Source organism: Aedes albopictus, chromosome 1 (assembly GCF_035046485.1).
Source record: "Aedes albopictus strain Foshan chromosome 1, AalbF5, whole genome shotgun sequence".
NCBI classification, from domain to species: Eukaryota; Metazoa; Arthropoda; class Insecta; order Diptera; family Culicidae; genus Aedes; species Aedes albopictus.
In genome coordinates, this window is record NC_085136.1 from 310868677 (window position 1) to 310888167 (window position 19491).

General features: G+C 37.8%; 1 protein-coding gene across 1 annotated transcript; it reads left to right on the top strand.

Annotated features, from left to right (window-relative positions):
- Positions 1-5327: 5327 nt before the first annotated feature.
- On the top strand, positions 5328-18134 carry LOC109402471 (putative defense protein 3). Its single transcript, XM_019675158.3, has 2 exons — positions 5328-5910; positions 17916-18134. Exons 1-2 carry the CDS (start codon positions 5495-5497, stop codon positions 17998-18000), a joined length of 501 nt encoding a protein of 166 aa, XP_019530703.2. The 5' UTR covers positions 5328-5494; the 3' UTR covers positions 18001-18134.
- The last annotated feature ends 1357 nt before the right edge of the window (positions 18135-19491 follow it).

The window sequence follows — 19491 nt, forward strand, 5'->3', positions numbered from 1 at the left end:
AGTGTGTAGGCTGAAGCATTTTTATATTAATCGTTACTATTTTCTAAAAATTAGCTGACAGTACGTAGTCATTTTTTCTTCTCTTTCTATCAATTGCCAAATGAACTTTAGATGAATTAAAAGAAAATAATTGAAGGATTAGTATTTAGTAAGTTAGTTTCCTTTGACTTAAGTTCTGCATGCTGTTTGGGTTCAATGGGTAGATCTATTCTGAAACCTGAATTTTTCATCACTTTTGTCAATGGATAACTTTTCGATTGGGAATGCCTCTCCAAACAATGCTATACCGCGAATTGTTATGAATGCCGCATTGACAAATGAATTTCTGAATATTTGTCACGTGAATGTTCAAAGTCTAATTGCTCGAAACTTCACGAAATTTCATGAACTGAAGCAAACTTTTGTTGACAGTAAAATTGACATTATCTGTTTTACTGAAACATGGCTGAATAGCACAATTAGTGATAAAATGATTAGTATTGATGGTTATAAACTTGTTCGTAATGAAAGGAATAGACAGGGTGGCGGTGTTTGTATGTATATGAGAAATAATTTGTCTTATAAAGTTGTGTCCATGTCATCGAGTTCTTCGAACGATTTAAGCGGTACCGAATACCTAAATGTTGAAATTAAAGTTGGTTATGATAAAGTGTTACTAGGTGTAGTTTACAATCCACCGAACACAGATTGCACCGATGTTTTGAATGACATCTTAGAAAATTCTACAATCAATTATGAATATTCCTTTTTTGTGGGCGATTTCAATACGCACTTACTTAGATCTTCAAGCCGATCACGCAGATTCAGTGAAATGCTAGATGCCATGTCCTACACGTGTATTAACTCTCAGCCAACTTTTTTCCATCAAACTGGATGCTCTCTGCTCGATCTTCTTATAACGGATGCACCTGTTGTTGTTGTTGTTGTTGTTGTTGTTTGATTCCGGTGCTTTCCTGGAAGGTTTTTATAGTGTCGATTGGAATGTTTTCTTCCAGATGGATGACCCGAACGATATGCTAAACTTTATTAATTATCACTTTCTCATGCTTCACGATGAATTTATCCCATTACGTCGCAAAAAGAAACAAAGAACTCCTTGGTTTAACAATGATATTTCTTATGCTATCATTAATAGAAATCTAGCTTATGGAAAATGGAAAAGATCTAAATCTGAGAATGCTAATGCTAATGAATTGATAAAGCAAGCGAAAATTAATTACGATAAGCAAAATTTCAATGTTGGTTTACCCAGTAAGAAATTATGGAATAACATTTAACAATTGGGGATTACAAAGAGCTCCAGTTTTCTTGATCATGATGGCTTAAATGCAAATGAAATAAATGAATATTTTACTTCCAATTTTGTAAATGACCCTTCGTCTTTCGCGGTACCATTATCTTCAAACGGTTTTAAATTTGATGTAGTCCATGACCATGAAATCGTTAATTGTATCTTTTCAATTAAGTCTAATGCCATTGGATTGGATAATATTCCCATAAGGTTCATTAAAATACTGCTCCCTGTTGCGTTACCAATTTATAAGTTTTTGTTTGATGCTATAATTAAATCGTCAGTTTTCCCAAAGGCGTGGAAAAATTCTAAAGTGATTCCCATAAAAAAGAAGGGCAGCAGCTCATCTCTTTCAAATTTACGTCCAATCAGTATTCTAAGCTCTCTATCCAAAGTATTCGAAAAATTATTGAAAATCCAAATAACTAAGTTCATAGCTGACCACGATCTCCTACATCCTCATCAATCTGGTTTTCGTAGAGGTCATAGTACAAATTCTGCTTTGATCAAAGTTCACGATGATATTGCTCGTTCCATAGACCGTAGAGGAGTTGCTATTTTGCTATTAATTGATTTTGCTAAGGCATTCGATCGGGTTTCGCACTTCAAGTTAGTTCAAAAGTTGTCCACTAAATTCAGTTTTTCTCAAAATGCTGTTAAATTAATTCAGTCTTATTTGAGCGAACGTCAGCACCGTTTTTCACAATGGTGTTTTCTCTAATTTTAATTACATAAAATCTGGTGTACCCCAAGGTTCCGTATTGGGGCCACAGTTATTCTCTTTATTTATAAATGATTTACCATCAAACCTGGAGTATTGCTCAGTTCACATGTTTGCTGACGATGTTCAAGTGTATCTGTGTGCCTCCGGTGAAGTTGACATTGATGATATGGCCAGGAAAATTAACCATGACCTAAATAATATATTACGATGGTCCCAGAACAATCTTTTAGCTGTTAACCCATCGAAAACAAAAGCAATGCTTTTTTGTAAGCTTAAAATCTGCCCTCGACCTCCTTCAATATATTTTGATGGAGAAAGAGTACAGTTTTACAAGAAATTGGAAAATTTAGGGGTAATTTTCTCTTCAAATTTGTGTTGGGATGCTTTTGCAAATTCCCAATGCGGTAAGGTTTATGGTACTTTGAAAAAACTTAACTTAGTTACCAAACATCTAGACACTACAATGAAAATCAAACTTTTCAAATCTCTAATACTTCCACATTTCATGTATGGAGATTTTGTTTATAGCAATGCGTCAGTTTCATCGCTTAACAGACTACGAGTAGCACTAAACTCATGTGTTAGATACGTTTTCAATCTTTCTAGATACTCACATGTATCCCACCTACAAAAAGTTTTATTGGGATGTTCTTTTTCAAAGTTCTATAGCTATAGAGCATGCTTACATATTTATGCCATTATTAATAATAAGTCACCTCAATATCTTTACAATAAACTTCAGTTCATGAGAAATTCGAGAACTTTGAGCCTAATAATACCTCAACATTTTTCTGCATACTACGGCCATTCCTTGTTTGTGAGTGGCATTAGCAATTGGAATCGTTTATCTACGACACTTAAGTCATCTGCTACTTTATGTGGTTTCAGAAAGGGTCTGCTTGGAGAACTTGAACGCGTGCAGTAGAAGTCAAGGAATCAGGAAATTCAGGAACTTAGACAGTAAGAGTCAAAATGTTTGTCAAATATGAATTCACCACAGTGTAACATTTTAAGATGGTTTTCCTTACGTTACATGATTTTCAATAAACAAATAATAATAATAATAATAATAATAATAAAAGTTATTTTGTCTGGGAGATTTTTGAAAAAAAGAATCACACTTAGAACAGCATTTGAACCAATTCAAGTTGGATAATATATTTTATATGGTGAATCATTTTTGGTAATGAATGATTAATGATTGATTAATTCTTTTTCCTTATGATTATGATTACTGATTAATGATTAAATTGCAAAATCAGTGTGATTAAGATTAATGATTAATGATTAAATAAGAAATTTTAGTGATTATGATTAATGATTTTTGATTAATCTTAATCATTAATCATTAATCATGATTAAATTTATGATTAATCGTTAACGCTCTAATAAATATGCAACGTTACTCAGTATAGCAGATACGGCTGTTGTTACGAGTGTAGACCTGAAGTCCTGAACTCCGAGGTAGTTTGGCTGACCGGGTGTTAGGTTCGTGAGTGCAAACTTTTTAATGGGTGATAGATGACCATAAGTGGTGCAAAAATTGTTCTACGCATATGGTCAAATCTCAACCGTTACGTAGTTATTGAACTTTCCATGTTGTTGACTATTATTGCCTTAATTGGCTATAACTTTAAAATGGTCAAACTTATCACAGTTTGTTTACCCTTATTCGAAAGATTATTAAATTTTCTATCAAATAGCATCTTTGTATCGATTGGTTAAGTTAAATAACTATGTTTTCTAGAGCAAATAGCTCAAAAGTAGTGTGTTTTTGTTTGTTTTTGTCAATTATCTTTTAAAAATGCGTAATAATTAAAAATTCTTTCTTAGGCAAAGTTGTGGCCCCTGTTCCACTCTACAATTCGTTTTTTGACACCAAACTTCAAGCTCTTATCATTTTCTTGCAATTTCGCACAAAAAAGTGCTTACCTTGACGGTTGCAAATTTATGATCTGAAATGCGATGTTTAAATCAAAATTACAAGAAAACGATAAGAGATAGAAGTTTGATGTCAAAGAACGAATTGTAGAGTGGAACAGGGGCCACAACGTTGCCTAAGAAAAAAAAAATTATTACGCATTTTTCAAAGATAATTAACAAAAACAAATTAAAACACACTACTTTTGAGCTATTTGCTCTAGAAAACTTAGTTATTTACCTAAACCAATCGATTCAAAGATGTTATTTGCTAGAATATTTAATGATTTTTCGAATAAGGGTCAAACAACTTCGATAATTTTGGCCATTTTCAATTTATAGTCAATTAAGGCAATAATAGTCAAAAACATGGAAAGTTCAATAACTACGTAACGGTTGAGATTTGACCATATCCGTAGAACATTTTTTTGCACCTTTTTTTGTCCTCTATCACCCTTTAAAAAGTTTGCACTCAGGAACCTAACACCCTGTATTCACGAGTCCTTAGATCTAGCAGTTTCAAATTCCTAGTCTCAATAACCATTTCAATATTGAGATTTGAAATCGAAAATTAAGGTACCCGGGTACCCTACCGTCCACATAAGGGTTAAATAGGTATTAATACAGATTCAGAAACGGTTAACTTTCTTCAATGTGTGATAGATAAATTGGCATTAGAAGCCATCTTGCAAATATGTACCTTCATTGGTAAACTGATTCGAAGCTTATCTTGATCCCTGTACTTATCCAAACACATTGAAACAAATTATTCCATCTTCTCGGCAGTTTCTTGTTACTTCAATCTGGCATATCATTTTGGCACCCTGCCCATGATATTTGCATAAATGAACCCTTTATGCATAGACAAAAAAAAATCCCACCCTTGCCTCCTTCTCGTAAAATCTAACCTTTTTACCATCACCATGTGCGGATCAGCGAGTCGAAAAAACGCTGAAGGTCGCAATGCTAATGAAACGAGCCAATCTGAGCCAGACAGCATCTCGCCTTCCACCCAGATGGTGAAGATTCACCGAAAAAAAAGTCAGCGACGAGCCCCAATACAATTGGTGACGCCAGCCCCCTCGATGAGGACCTCGAACAACCGCAAGTTTCCATCCACCGTGGTACCGTCCCGAATCGTGTTTATTTGTTCAAGAGTGTACTTCACCTCTGAACGCACAGCTGGATCGTTATTGAATAGAAAGAAACCTGTTTGCGACCGCGAACTGGACCGGCAGCAGCAATGCGGCGCCTTTCATTCATGTTTTGCCACTTCGTAGTGCGTTTCATGCACTATGAGACATAATTAATTTCGACTAGGTAGAACACCCGTTCGTCTACTAAAGGCTGTCAATCCAAGTGGGCCCTGACGGCGGCGAGTCCCCACCACTACCGCCGCCGCCAGCTATGATTTCGCCGACTACTTCGTGGATGTGGCCGGCTCCCGCGTGTCAATATAAAGCCCACCTGGTGTACCGTTTTTGGCCGTTTAGCGAACGTGTGTCCGAATCGTGTAGTTCAGTTCTCTCTTGGTGCAGTGTTCTCAAAGAGAAGGAATAATGAAGGGATTCCTGTCGGTGTTGACCGTGGTTGGTGTGGCGTCCGTTGTCAGTGGATTTCCGGATGGTGCCCCGGCGGATACCTGCGTGAAGACTCGGTTCAACCAGCCGAATCACGGCGCCGCCCGGAGTCAGGACTTGAGTACCAGTCCGTTCCGGGTGGTGGCCAGTGGGAACACCTTTTCCCCTGGGAGTCAGATCCAGGTGGACGTTGCCGGTCAGGATGTGTTCCGTGGGTTCTTCCTGCAGGCTCGGGATGCCCAGACCAACGAATGGATCGGCCAGTGGGTGGAGTCACCGAACACCAAGACCATCCCGGAGTGTTCGGCCATTACGCACGCCGACAACAAGGACAAGGAGCGGGCCACTTTCATCTGGACGGCGCCCAAGGACCGCCAGGGACAGGTTTTCTTCAGGTAAGTTGAGGGCTGTACGCCGCGGGTGGCCTAGATTTCTTCAGGACGGAAAGGGCCTTTCACTTTCACGTGGCGCGGCGGGGTCAGGGCAGTACGCGAGGCGAAACGTGTAATTTTGTGAGTCGTTCGATTTCTGATGAAGTTCGGTTTAACGGTGTCAGCCAGAGGAATCGGTGTAAAATGTGTCGATGTGGTGAAACACACAACGATCAAACAATTGTTGGCTTTCGAAATCCGCCTGGATGGAACATTACAAATGCTTACAACGCTTTCTAATAACAGTTGATAACATTACCCGAAACGCCGTAATGTATGCATCACATTACGGACAGGGCAACCGAATGTGTCTGTTGAACAAACTTTTGTTTGCAGCATGGGCCCTATTGGAGTTCAGTAAAATTTCGTGGCGCATTTTACCTCGCCCTCCCTCAATAATGTTGTGCACCCTTTTATCACCAACAAACACGATCTGCGCGCGGTGAGATTGTAGATTGTGCAAGTTGTCGCCGTCGCGCGCGCCGTTGTGACTTCTAGAATGTTTATCTCCCTCGCAGGGCGGCAGCCCGGTTGTTGAGATGGTGGAGAAACCGGTCCCCACAGGGTGCAGCATGCAGCATACATTCATACGTCTTCAAGTGCAACAGCCTTTGCGCAGAGGTTGAACGAGCATGCGTGCGTACAAGAGGTACGTAGCCTCTCTAGACCTGGTCTGGTCTGGACCTCTAATGAGGGTGACGGTCGTCTGGGTACTTGAGTCAAAAAGCTTACTTATAGCTCTACGATTGCGAAATAATAGCTGGCTCAGGGGTACCACGAGAAATGTTTCATGACGATCAATAGTTGTGATGAATGAGACTAGGAGAGATAGGGGAAAATTTGATTTCGGTAGGTTTATCATTATATTTTCAGCCATGGCCAGCTAGCCAGTGCTTCCCAAACTGTGCGCCGCGGCGCCCTGGTGCGCCGTGAGCATTTCGCTGGTGCGCCGCAGGGTTTTGAGCCAAAACAATATAATTCAATATCGGAACGTATTTTTTTATTTGATGGATCTTCGAAGTGTTGCTGCACGGCATTTTCCTAAAAATTATACCAACATTCGAATATTCTTGGGATTCTGGTATCCTCTTAAAACATTTTGATTTTTATCGAATCTTTAAATTCTCGGAGTTTTAAGAAATTTTGGGTTAAGATTCGAAAATAGATGATTGGATTTCCTATACTCCAGTTCAGTTTTCGATTCTACCAACAGCTTGTAACTGAAAGTAAATATTTCAAAAATCCTATTACAGTTCTTTCCAGAATAATTTTCGTCAGTCTCCCGGTCTTTATGTTATATTCTGCTTTTCGGGACGACATTTTTTACTAACGTCACTATCACAGAATACTTCTGCAAATTTTCGGTTATGTGCAAGGAGATCACATCTCAAAAAGGATTTTATTGGAGCTATGTACTCCTAATACCTTGTGTTTAATGGAAAATTATGAAAAAGGTAAGTAACTTTTGATCGACATTCATACATTTTTTTCATAAAGCTTTTGCACCAAAGGCACTTTTTTTCAATTGTTGGACGAAATAGTCATCCAAAACTTATGTGAAAGATGGACCTTCAAGGTTTTCTCAAGGCGTAATGATCAAACGCACGGAAATGAATGAGCCATCATCAGCCTAGTCCTGAACATTATATTTTTGTACTTAAGTTTGCTGAAATTCACCATACTACATTCTTAACAAACCGTTTTTGAAAATTTTGTAATTCCAACAAAAATCTAAGGTTTTTATAAAATTCTGTAAAATCGTTTAAATGTAGGTACCCGGAATCATTTAAGCACAGACAAACAGACGTCTCACTCTACTCACTTCTCATTGTTACCCTTTTTAACGGTTAGTTCAAATATTTTGTAGTTCACAAATCGCTCGGTCACGGCGCTCGCATCGTTTTTGCTCCTGTTTGATGTTTGTTCACTACTGCCAACACAGCCTGGATAGCATTGGGCGATTATCTTTTCGTGATGATGATTTTTATTGCAATTTGTTCCAAGTGATACGTCTGTTTGTCTGTGATTTAAGTATTACAACAGTTTTACTATTATTTTTTTAATTATAAGGCATCAGCAGCTCACTTTATCTGCAGAAATTTTTGACATATTGGTTTACCTTGTTCAATAAATGAGACATTTGAAATCTAACAAATATTTATGAAATTTTAAAGATTTTTTATTGAAAACACGTTTTGACCTAAGAAATTTAGTTTTAATTGGATTTTGAGGAAACATGATACTGAAAGCTCATCGCAATTTAGCATTTTAATGTTTGAATTGAAAATTGTTCGAAAATAATGAATATTCTCTGTAAAAAGATATAGGTGCGCCGCGAAATTTTTGAAAATTTCAAAAGGCGCCGCGATAGCAAAAAGTTTGGGAACCTCTGAGCTAGCCGATAGAAAATGGTTCTGGTTCATATCTCTTTCGTTCCACAAGGTACCCTCGAAATTTCTATGGGATTGCAGCATGCTGTGCGCGCAGGTGGCTTCTTTTTTCTCGTTTCCGCATATTTAACCATTTGTCCGGCAAAAACTAAACCAAATGGCTTATGCCATGGGAAAGTGAATTTTCTGTACTTTTTAGTTTATTTTATTTTACCTGCAAGATAGTTTAGAAAGATGGTTTGCTTAGTATGTAGGCAGAAAGGATTATTACTTTTATATCGTTACAAAGAGCGAGATATGGCGCTTAAGTCTACGATTTCGAGCCAGGACATAAGGACAACCCACGATTCTGCAAGAGGAGGTCAAACAAAGTGACATTAACTTTCTTAGCGACGTCACTCCTAACGTTTTTTCTTCACATGATTACACACTCTTTTCTAAACGGTTGACGAGATGTCTTCGTTTTATGATTCATTTCTCTCACTATGACACTGCACAATATGCCTGGTCACTTCAATACTTGTAATGGATCTCTGATGTCTTGCAGGTATTGATAATGACAAGAGAAATGTTAAAAGTAGTCGAATTTATCATTTTTCGGAATTCTTCCAAGCGATGCCTCAGGACTATTCCCTTTGGAATTCCTTCAGAAGCTTCTTTGGCAATTCCTACGGTTTTATTTTTGATTTGATTTGAAAATAAACTCAGAAAAAAATCAGCAGTTCCTCATCTAAATACTTTATTCTAATTCATTCGGAGGTTGCTTTAGACATTTGTGTGTCAATTTAGAGCATTTTTAACTAGTTCTATCTCGTGATCCTGATAAGATAGAAAGTTCAAGTCTTGGGCAAAGTGGTTCGGAAGGCCATGGACATCATAATGACAAGCAGTTCATCCACTTCATATTCAATAGGTTTAGGTCTGATTCACTTAATATTCATGTGATTCAGGTGTATGTCATTTTAATCCGAGTGATTCAGGTCTGACTCACTAGATATTTAAGAGGTTCAGATCTGATTCATTTCATGCTCAATTGATTCAGGTCTCATTCACTTCATGTTCCAGTGATTCAGGGCTCAGTCACTTCATAATCAATTGATTTAGGTCTGAGTCTTTTAAATTCAAGTGGTTAAGGTCTGATTCACTTCATATTCAATTGATTCAGGTCTGATTCACTTTACGTTCAAGCGATTCAAATCTGATTCACTTGATATTCAAGATATTCAAATGATTCAGGTCTAACTCACTTCATAATCAAGTGATTTAGGTCTGATTCACTTCATGTCCAAGTGATTCAAGGCTCATACACTTCATATTCAAGTGATTCAGGTCTGATTCACTTTATATTCAAGTGATTCAATTCTGATTCACTTAATATTCATGATATTCAAGTGATTCAGGTCTGACTCACTACATAATCAAGTGATTCAGGTCTGATTCTTTTCATGTTCAAGTGATTCAAGACTCATTCACTTCATATTCAATTGATTTAGGTCTGAGTCATTTTAATCCAAGTTATTCAGGTCTGATTCACTTTATATTCAAGTAATTCAGGTTTCATTCACTTCATATTCAAGTGATTTAGTCTGATTTATTTCATGTTCTAATGATTCAGGTCTGAGCCTTTTTGATCGCAGTGATTCAGGACTTATTCACTTCATATTCAAGTGATTCAGGTCTGATTCATTTGATCTTCAAGTGATTCAGGTCTGATTCACTTTATATTCAAATAATTCAGGTCTGATTCACTTCATAACCAAGTGATTCAGGACTGACTCACTTCATATTCAAGAGATTCAGGTCTGATTCACTTGATATTCAAGTAATTCAGTTCTAGTTCACTTCATGTTCAAGTGACTCAGGGCTGATTCACTTGATATTCGAGTGATTTGGGCCTGATTCACTTGATATTCAAGTGACTCAGGTTTGATTCATTTAATATTCAAGTGATTGAGGTCTGATTCACTTCATAAACTGCTTGTCATAGGCAAATGTGAATTAAACTGCTTGCCATTGTGATGCCAACGACCTTCCGAAAAACTTTGCTGAAGACTGTACCGTTGCATATTATCAGGATTTCGAGATAAAGCAGCACCAATTTAGCTGTTTTCAGGTGATGTTAAACTTTTTCGGGGGTGAAGCAATATTCAACTGAGTTTTGCAATACTTTTTCAAGTGAGTTCGCACTTATGACGGGTAGTGTATGTATGGTGAGATAGTCAATTCTCCGTTTCTGCAATGAATTGGTGAAAACAGTGTGGTGGTTATTATGACTTGTTGCCTTATTTGATGCTGTTTGAGCCAAACTTTGGGCCACTGTATTGGCGAAAAAGCAAGGCAGGTATAACGGTTTCCTCTGGAAGTTTCTTTAGGAATTGTGCCAGAAATTTCATTTAAAAATTTCCCGGAAACTAGGGTTACAATGGGTATTAACGGCAGGTTTGTTCTCTTCGTCGTGGGGGATTTTTGTCAGTCAAATTGCCTGAAACTTGGCCATATAGTTCAGCTTAGTTGGGAAGGATTTGAGACCAACTCTGAGTTTAATAGGATTCAAAAAACCCCCTAAGACGAAGAGAACAAAACGGCCGAGAATAGGTAATTTCCCCTGTAAAGGGTGATACGGTCAAAATTTGGTCACACAATTAGTTTCATAACTTGAAACTGCGTACACCAAAATAGCTGAATTTTGAACCAGTAATGGTACTTTATATGTAGCTTATACCATAAAATTTTCATCAAAATCGGTTTAGTATTTGCGGAGATATTGTGAATCCTGAAAACTGCATTTTTAAAATTTTGTACAAAGTGGATTAAAAAATAAGAACACATTTTTACTCTTTTATTTATAGAACCAGAAATACTGAACCAATTTCAATGAAATTTTTTTTGTATGTAAAGTATACATATCAAAATGTTGTGTAAAAATTTCATTCAATTTGATCCAGCCATTACAAAGTTATATTTGTTTAGGTGGTCAAATTTTGTCAAATTTCGTCAAGTCAAGCCAAATTTTGGTCACACAATTTTTTTCATAACTTTAGTTTGGTGTACAACAGCTGATTTTTGGATCAGTAATGGTACATTATATGTAGCTTGTACCATAAAATTTTCATCAAAATCGGTCTAGTATTTGCGGAGATATTGTTGAACCCTAAGATCTGCAATTTTAAAATTTTGTGCAAGGAGGATTCACACATTTTTACTGTTTTATTTATAGAGCCAGAGATACTTAACCGATTTCAATGAAAATTTTTCTTTATGTGAAGTATGCATATCAAAATGTAATGTAAAAATTTCATTCAATTTGATCCAGCCGTTACAAAGTTATATTTGCTTAAGTGGCACCCGGTCAGTTTTTTTTCATATTCAAACTGCTACAACTTTGAAAGTATTCATACAAAATGGCTCAAAATTTTACTAAGAACATATTTACATAATAGTATTATACTGTAAAATTTTAATAAAAATCGGAGCAGTATTGATAGTTCTATAATCAAAATTGTGCTTTACTGACCTTAAATTTCCGAAAATTTACTATGGAGCGCCTTTGTACAAAATTTTAAAAAGGTAGGTCGATGGTTTTATCTATATATCAACCAATACTCAATCGATTTTGATGAAAATTTTATGGTATAAGCTACATATAATGTAGCATTACTGGTCCAAAAATCAGCTGTTTTGGTGTACACAGTCTAAAGTTATTAAAAAAATTGTTTGACCAAATTTTGACCGTATCACCCTTTATGTTTTTTGAAAATGCTTTAAATAATTATACTTTAGAATTTTCTTCAGCAATTTTTCAGGCAATTTATTGAAGAACTTCTTCTACAATTTCTTTACGGTACTCTCCTGGCGATATCTTCAGATTTTTTCCTGTCTTTTTTTGCTAAGCAATTACTCCGGGTATTTCTGAAGATATTCCTCCGGCATTTCTTCTAGGCATTTTACTGGAAATTGATTTAAGAATTTGTACGGCAATTTTTTTTTAAGAAATGCCTCTGATAATTTCTCAAGAATTCCCAGATTCTTTGCTAAAAATTTTATTGTCGAAGACGTTACTAAACGAATTATCAGATGAATTCTTAATGGATATTCCGGACGATCTCTTGAAGAAATTTTTCTAGGAATTGCATGAAGAATTCCTGAAAAAAGGAGAAGTTACTTAGAACATTTCTAAAAGATTTGTCAATGGGAATTTCCAGAGATATCCCTACAGCCGGAGCATTTCTAAGGGAATTGTCGTACGAATTTCTGAAGAAATTGTTAAGGGATTGACAATGATTTTGTTGCCCTTTTCTGGCTATACCAGTCGACCAGTATGTCTGAAACTGACGTTAAAATTTGAAGTATTTTTAGGCAAAGTACGTTTAATTGGCAAATTGAGAAATAAATTTGTGAAAAAAATACCACTTGTTTTGGTGGGATTCGAACCCACCACTCCGTATCGGTAGTCCGGCGGTAGTCCAACTAAGCCACAGAACAAGTTACGATTCTGCGGAACAGTAAGTAAAACTGGATTCGAAGCACCACCCTAACCGGCCCAAGTAACCACAGTGCTGAAGCCTTATTGCATGCAGATATACGGTGTATTTAGTGCAATCATTACTTTACATGCAAACTTAAGGTTGATTCAAAGTGGAAGTGGGCAATTATAGAATCAAATTAGGATTATACTGGTATAATCTTGAAGCAGTCGCATAATTGCCCATTTCCACTTTAAATCAACTTTAAGTTTGCATGTAAAGTAATGATTGCTCTAAGTACACCGTATATCTGCATGCAATAAGGCTTCAGCACCGTGGTTACTTGGGGAGTCCGTCTTTCACAACTTTATCTCTTCATCGACTCTTAGATGTCAATCTAAGATGGCCAAAAATGAGTCTACGTAGTTTATGGACAGCGCCAGAAAGAAATGGCTGATCAAACTGTTAGAATTTGGAAGCGTTGGAAAATGATTAGGAAAATCATAAATTATATGATACACTGGAGACCCGCAGAGTTCTTCTGGATCATTTGCAAGAAGTTGTTTTGACGTTTCAACCTAAAATTAATTTCTGAATAAAATGAAATCCAAACACACAAAAAAATCAGAAGCAGAAAACATTCAGTAGACCAATCAGTAATTCCACAGACAATGTGACGGTTGTATTCTTTACACAGTTTTAAAATTGAACTTCCATGTTTTGTTTGTAATCTTTGCTGCTGGCTATCAAAAATGTTCTTCCTTAGATTCCTTCCAGGATTCATCCTTGGATTTCTACCACAGTTCCTTGTTTAAATTCTTACGTTGTTTCTCACAGAATTCTTTCTACTGGCACTTGAATTTAACAGTTTTTTTATGGCTTTCTCTAGTTCTTCAAAGGGATGTACGCATTTGCTGACATAAATAGTCCCTTCTGAAATTTATTCTTTGTTTTTATTTTCTGGATTTCCAAGAGTTGTTCCCGGGATTTCTACCAAAGTTTCTCCAGGGATCTCTTGCAGAGGTTTTCCTGATATATTTCCAGAGTTTCTCATCAGATTCTTCCGGAAAATCCTTTCAAAATTTAGTCAAAGTTCGTTGAGGAATTTCCTTTAGTGGGTTTTTGGGATGGCTTTCTGACAATTTCTCTAGGGATTTTCGAGAGATTTTTACCCTCTTCCAGAGGGTTTGATATTTCTCTTGGATTTCCTCACGGGACTTCACTCGTATAATTTCCCCGGGATTCCTTTTAGAGGTTTTCAGAGTTCCTCTTTGCATCTTCTTAATATTTCTTCCCGGAAATACTCCCAGAACTATTTTCCGATATGCCTTTTCTCAGGATTTCTTCCAAAGCTCCTAACGAGATTTCTCGAATAATTTTTCACCTGCATTCCTTTCGCTATTTTTCGGGAATTTCTAACCTTATTGAAAAATGCCTGCTAGAACTCCGGAAGCAATTTTAATAGTTGGAATCCGAAAACTTGGTTCACGATTCTTGGGACAATTTCTGGGAGGGATTCCGGAAAGCGCTCTGTAAACAATCCCGAGAAAATCCATGAAAAAATCTCATGTGGATCATTGCAAGAAATCCAGTAAACATCTAATTACACAAAAAACCCTGGAAACAATAATGGAAGAACTCTATGACTTCCAGCAGAAACCTCTGAAGGCACTCCGGAAAAAAAAAACTTAGGAGAAAGTCCATAGTAAATGCAGAAAAAAAACCCTGACATCCTAGGGCCATCACCGGAAAGAATGTTTTCTGAGAAAATTCTCGGGAGAAACTCCAAGAGAAAACTTAAGTGTAACCTTTGCAAAAGAAATTCCGCGAGAGCCTTTAGGAAATATCCCAGGTGAAACTCCTAAACAAACCCAAGAGGAAACTCTGAATGCTCACGGAAACTACTTGAAGAAATTACAGGAGAATATTCGCAAGGAATCCCAAGAGGAACTCCTGCAGATTCATGAAGATCTCTTTAAAAATCCTTGGAGGTGCTCTAGTAAACGAATAACTGTAGTGACCACTCTAGGAGAAATCCCTGGAAGATCTGCTCGAAAAGTCCCAAGATGAACACCGGAAAAAATCGTGGAAAATATTCAAGCGGAATCTCGATGGAAATTCTGCGATATATCCTGGGAGAAACTCTTATGGAGATATCAGAATACATCCTGGTGTAAGTCCTACGAAAATGTCTTTGGGAAAGATGCAGGAAGAACTCCGTGAAAGTTACACGACGGATTGTGGGAGCAATATCGGGAAAACCTCTGGAAGGATCCTCGTGAAAAAACTCTAGGAATAATCGGTTAGAATTTGGGAATCCTGGAAAATTCTCAAGCAAGAATCATCATGATCAAAATTTCCACCCTTGTCTCAGGTGAAACGTTCAATACATTTAGATAAGTACTTCTAGTGTCACAAAATTACAACCTGAGGTCAAGGGCGTAGCCACCTTTTCGGTAAGCTCTAAACGCAACACGATGAAATTGAACATAATACGCAATGCTTTTATTGTTTAAGGTTCAATTGAGAATGGCAAATGTCCCAGAATTAAAAAAGTACTTTTTCTTAAAATGATCCACAATTAAAGAAAATAAGAATGTCCGATTGTTTATTTAGTTCTGGTTTTGTTCGCTTTCTCGTCATTCTAGAGAAAAGTGCTTATTCAGTTTTGGATAATATTCGATTCTTATTTGAGCCTTTATCAATCACCCTGTTGTATTTTGTACAATATGTTGAAAAAGGTCGCCTAATCAGCGAAGTGCTTGTAGTGGTGGCCATTTTCTGGAAGTATAGGGATTTTTCTTTACTAGTGCAAAGATCCCGAGAAGTTATCCCTGAAAGAATTCCCGGAGCAATCTCTGGAGGAATTCCCGGAAAAATCACTGGAGAGATTCCAGGAGATTTTACTGCAGTAATTACTGGAGGAATTCCTGCAGGAATACCTAGAAGAAACCTCGAAACCGCGAATTCTGGGAGGAATCCCTGAAGGAATTCTTGGAAGAATTCATGGAGAAATCCTGGAGGAATTGCTGGCGGAGTTCCTGGAGAAATCCCTGAATGAATTCCCAGAAGAATCCCTTGAGGAATAGTGGGAGCAATCCCAGGAGAAATTTCAGAAGAAATTCCTTGAGAAATCCCTGGAGGAATCTCTGGAGGAATTTCAGGAGGAATCTTTCAAGCAATTCCTGCAGGAATCTCTGTAAGAATTCCTAAAGAAATGCCCGGATGAATGTCTGGAGAAATTCCTGAAGGAATGTATGGAGCAACTCCCGGAGGAATTTCTGGAGGAGAAATTCCTAGATAAATTCCTTGAGGACTCCCTGGAGAAATTCCTGGAAGAATTTTTGAAGAAATCTCTGGAGTATTTCTTCGGAAATTTCTGGAGTATTACTGTTGTAGGTATTTCTGAAGGAATTCCTTGAGGAATTCCTTTGGTGAATCACTGTGGAAATTCCAAGAGGCATTCCTGAAGGAATCCTTAAGGACAAACGTCTTGAAATCCCGCTTCAACAGTGCATTAGAACTTCAAACGCACAAATCTCAAGAAGCAAGCTCCATTATATTATTCTGTTCTTGCTCACTTGTAATAAGCTTAAAATAAGAAACTCAGATGCGCTGGTTTTGTTTACGAAGAGATTTGTGCTTTCGAAATCGTGAGTCGGCCATTGTGGCGGCCATTTTAGGATTCTAACAAGTCTGTCCTCAAAGCAATTAATTGGGAAGTACCTGGAAGAAACTCCTGGAGGAATATTTGCGGGAATCCCTAGAGGAAATCCTGCAGGAATTCTCGGCGAAATCCCTGTAGGTATCCCTAGAGGCATCTCTGGAGGAATCTCTTAACCTTCCTTTTGCATCACGTTGGGAACAGCTCGCTGATGTAGTGTACGATTTGGGTAAAAAATGACCCCAATGTTAAATAAATCTTTAAAGGAGTCTCAGGAAGATCTTCTGGAGAAATCCCAGAAGGAAATACCAAAAAAATTGCAGAATGAATTCATGGAGAAATCCTGAAGGAATCCTTAGAAGATTTCGTGGAGGAACTCCGAGAGGAATCCCTGTAGCAGTTCCTGGAGAATTTCCTGAAAAAAAAAACCTCAGTAGGAATTTCTGATGCAATCTAATGGAGAATTCCTTAGCAAATCTGATAGATGAGCTTTCTTACCAAATTCCTGGAATTCCTGGTAATGTCTGGACAAATTATTGAAGGAATTCTTGGATGGACTTCTAAACGATTTTTTTTTAGAAGATGTTCAAGGAATTCCTGGATTTATTTTCAAACAATCTATGGTAAAAACTTCTAGAAGAAACTTCATTCAATGAAATTATTGGATTTTTAATAATTATCAAATCAAGTGGAATTCTTGAATATATGGAGAAATCTCTGATGAAATCTTCGAAGGAATACCTGCAGAAATACCTAAAATAATCTCGGGAGAAAGTCCTGAAAGAATCCTTGAAAAAATAAGCAATGGAACAGTCACTGGAGGTACCTCTAAAGTTTTTTTTTTAAATTCTTGAACGCTTAACCTCATTTACTGCTCTATTGTTCACTTGGGCACTACGTGAGCGATTACAATTCTCGAACACCAGCCTGGTATTCTTCGATGAAGGAAATCTTAAGATATATCAGTCTGTTGAACTAGTATGCGGGACAGAATGAGCATAGTCTATGGCTCTTTCGGCATTTCTTGATTTTTTTTCTAACTATTTGGACCATAATTCCACAAGCACGCTCTATCAGCTAAGAATGGTGCTGATTGTCTGATATCTTCTATTCAACAGTATTTTTAACTTCGAATGAGTGTAATCAGTTTCGTTCCTTTTAATTCCGCCCCAATTGCTTATCCTTTGACAGATACGCGTATTTCGACTACCACTTGTAATCTTCCTCAGTGTCAGTTATCCAGTGTATAACTGACACTGAGGAAGATTACAAGTGGTAGTCGAAATACGCGTATCTGTCAAAGGATAAGCAATTGGGGCGGAATTAAAAGGAACGAAACTGATTACACTCATTCGAAGAGGGTATTCTGCTTAGAGGATTCGAAAAGTCGGCACAAGACTAATTTTAACGATTATTCAGATAAGTTTTGTTTGTTCTACTTCTATTTTACAGTGCAACTCTGGTGAAGAACTACGGCACCTTCTGGGCGAACCAGATCGCCGAGGTCCCAACGGCAGCGGTAAGGCATCTTGGATAAATGGGGAAAGTGAGCAACCATCGGGCCTCATTTGAGCCGAATGAGATGAATGTCTCTATGGTTGAGAGAGATCGTTGAAAAGGCAAGAAGATGCTGTTATGTGTTTTGTAAATAAATTCGTACCATAAATAAAAGTTTCTAATGTTTCAATTCTTATGAGAGGCCCTGTCGATCAAGCATTTTTTGAATTTTCAATTATTTCGACTTTGAGAAGCAGGTTGTGAATTCCGAATGAAAATGATGTACTGATTTACCCAAACAAGTCAGTTCTCATCGCGTTTCGCCCATTTTCGCCCGGTTGCTTTGCAGTTAATACATATGATGCATGCAGGGATAGAAGCAACAAACGTAATCCAAAATGGCAAAATCCATTTAAAGTGACACCTCTTCCTTCCATCGACCTTGCCCGTGTACTAGCAACAACATCAGGACAGTAATGTAATATGTTAAAATCGCCGACACACAGCCGGCGGGACTACTGGTGCGACGGTGCGACTACCGAAAGGCGTCGGTGCCGACATGCAGCTTTTTTATGGCCCTCTTGAGGTTTTCTTGTTTGCTGAATACTATATGTACATATGAAACGGAGCTCTGCTATGACACTCCGAACAACAATAATGCCGTGCTCTGTCTGTCGTCCGTCCGCTCTTCGTAGGTATAGGTATTGCTGACTGCACCCCAAATTGGACTGACACAATAGTGTGCACATACCTTCAAAGTGTGATTGCAACGCAGGGTCACGTCGGATCGAGTTGAGGTCTTCGGTGCACTTATTCCTTGTAAATGGAGGAATAAGTGCACCGAAGACGTCGAGACGATCCGAGGCAAATGTGCACTTTTATCACACTTTTTAGGCGTACCAAAAAAAGTGTGATAGTCCAATTTGAGATGTAGTCTGCAATACATGGTTCGCATTTTTACGCCCTTGGTGTTGCTGCGTCTGGAAAATGTAATGATGTGGAATAAATGGAGCTGCATTATTGGTCGGCGGAATAGTGGAAATAGTTCTTGGATATTGAAATCAGAACGGTGAAAAGTAGATACGCATATGACCAACAACTTTGGAGCCACGCGGGAAATAACATATAGTGTAATGAATACTGTATGTACCACTATCTGCTTTCATCAGCGCCAGCGCCCACAACTTGATGCGCTGAAACTGATTTGCTTGTTCGACAACTCTGCTGTTCGTTATGCTGTCTTCTTCCATGTTCAAGTGCCGATAGGCTTTACGTTCCTCGAAGTACCCAACGAAAGTCAGCTTCCGACCTTTGGCATCGGACTTTACACGGTTTCCCGTACACGCCACTGACCCAAATACACGAAGGTGCACGGATCAAGACGGCAGACGGTTTTGCAAAAATAGATCCTTCAAGATCCGATTCTTGCGCTCAAAAGCTGTTTCCGTTGCCGTTTGCAACGTTCCGCGTTCTACCGGGTTCCTTGCTGCAGCATGATTTCACGTACTGCGTTTTGCTTCTTGAGCACTCC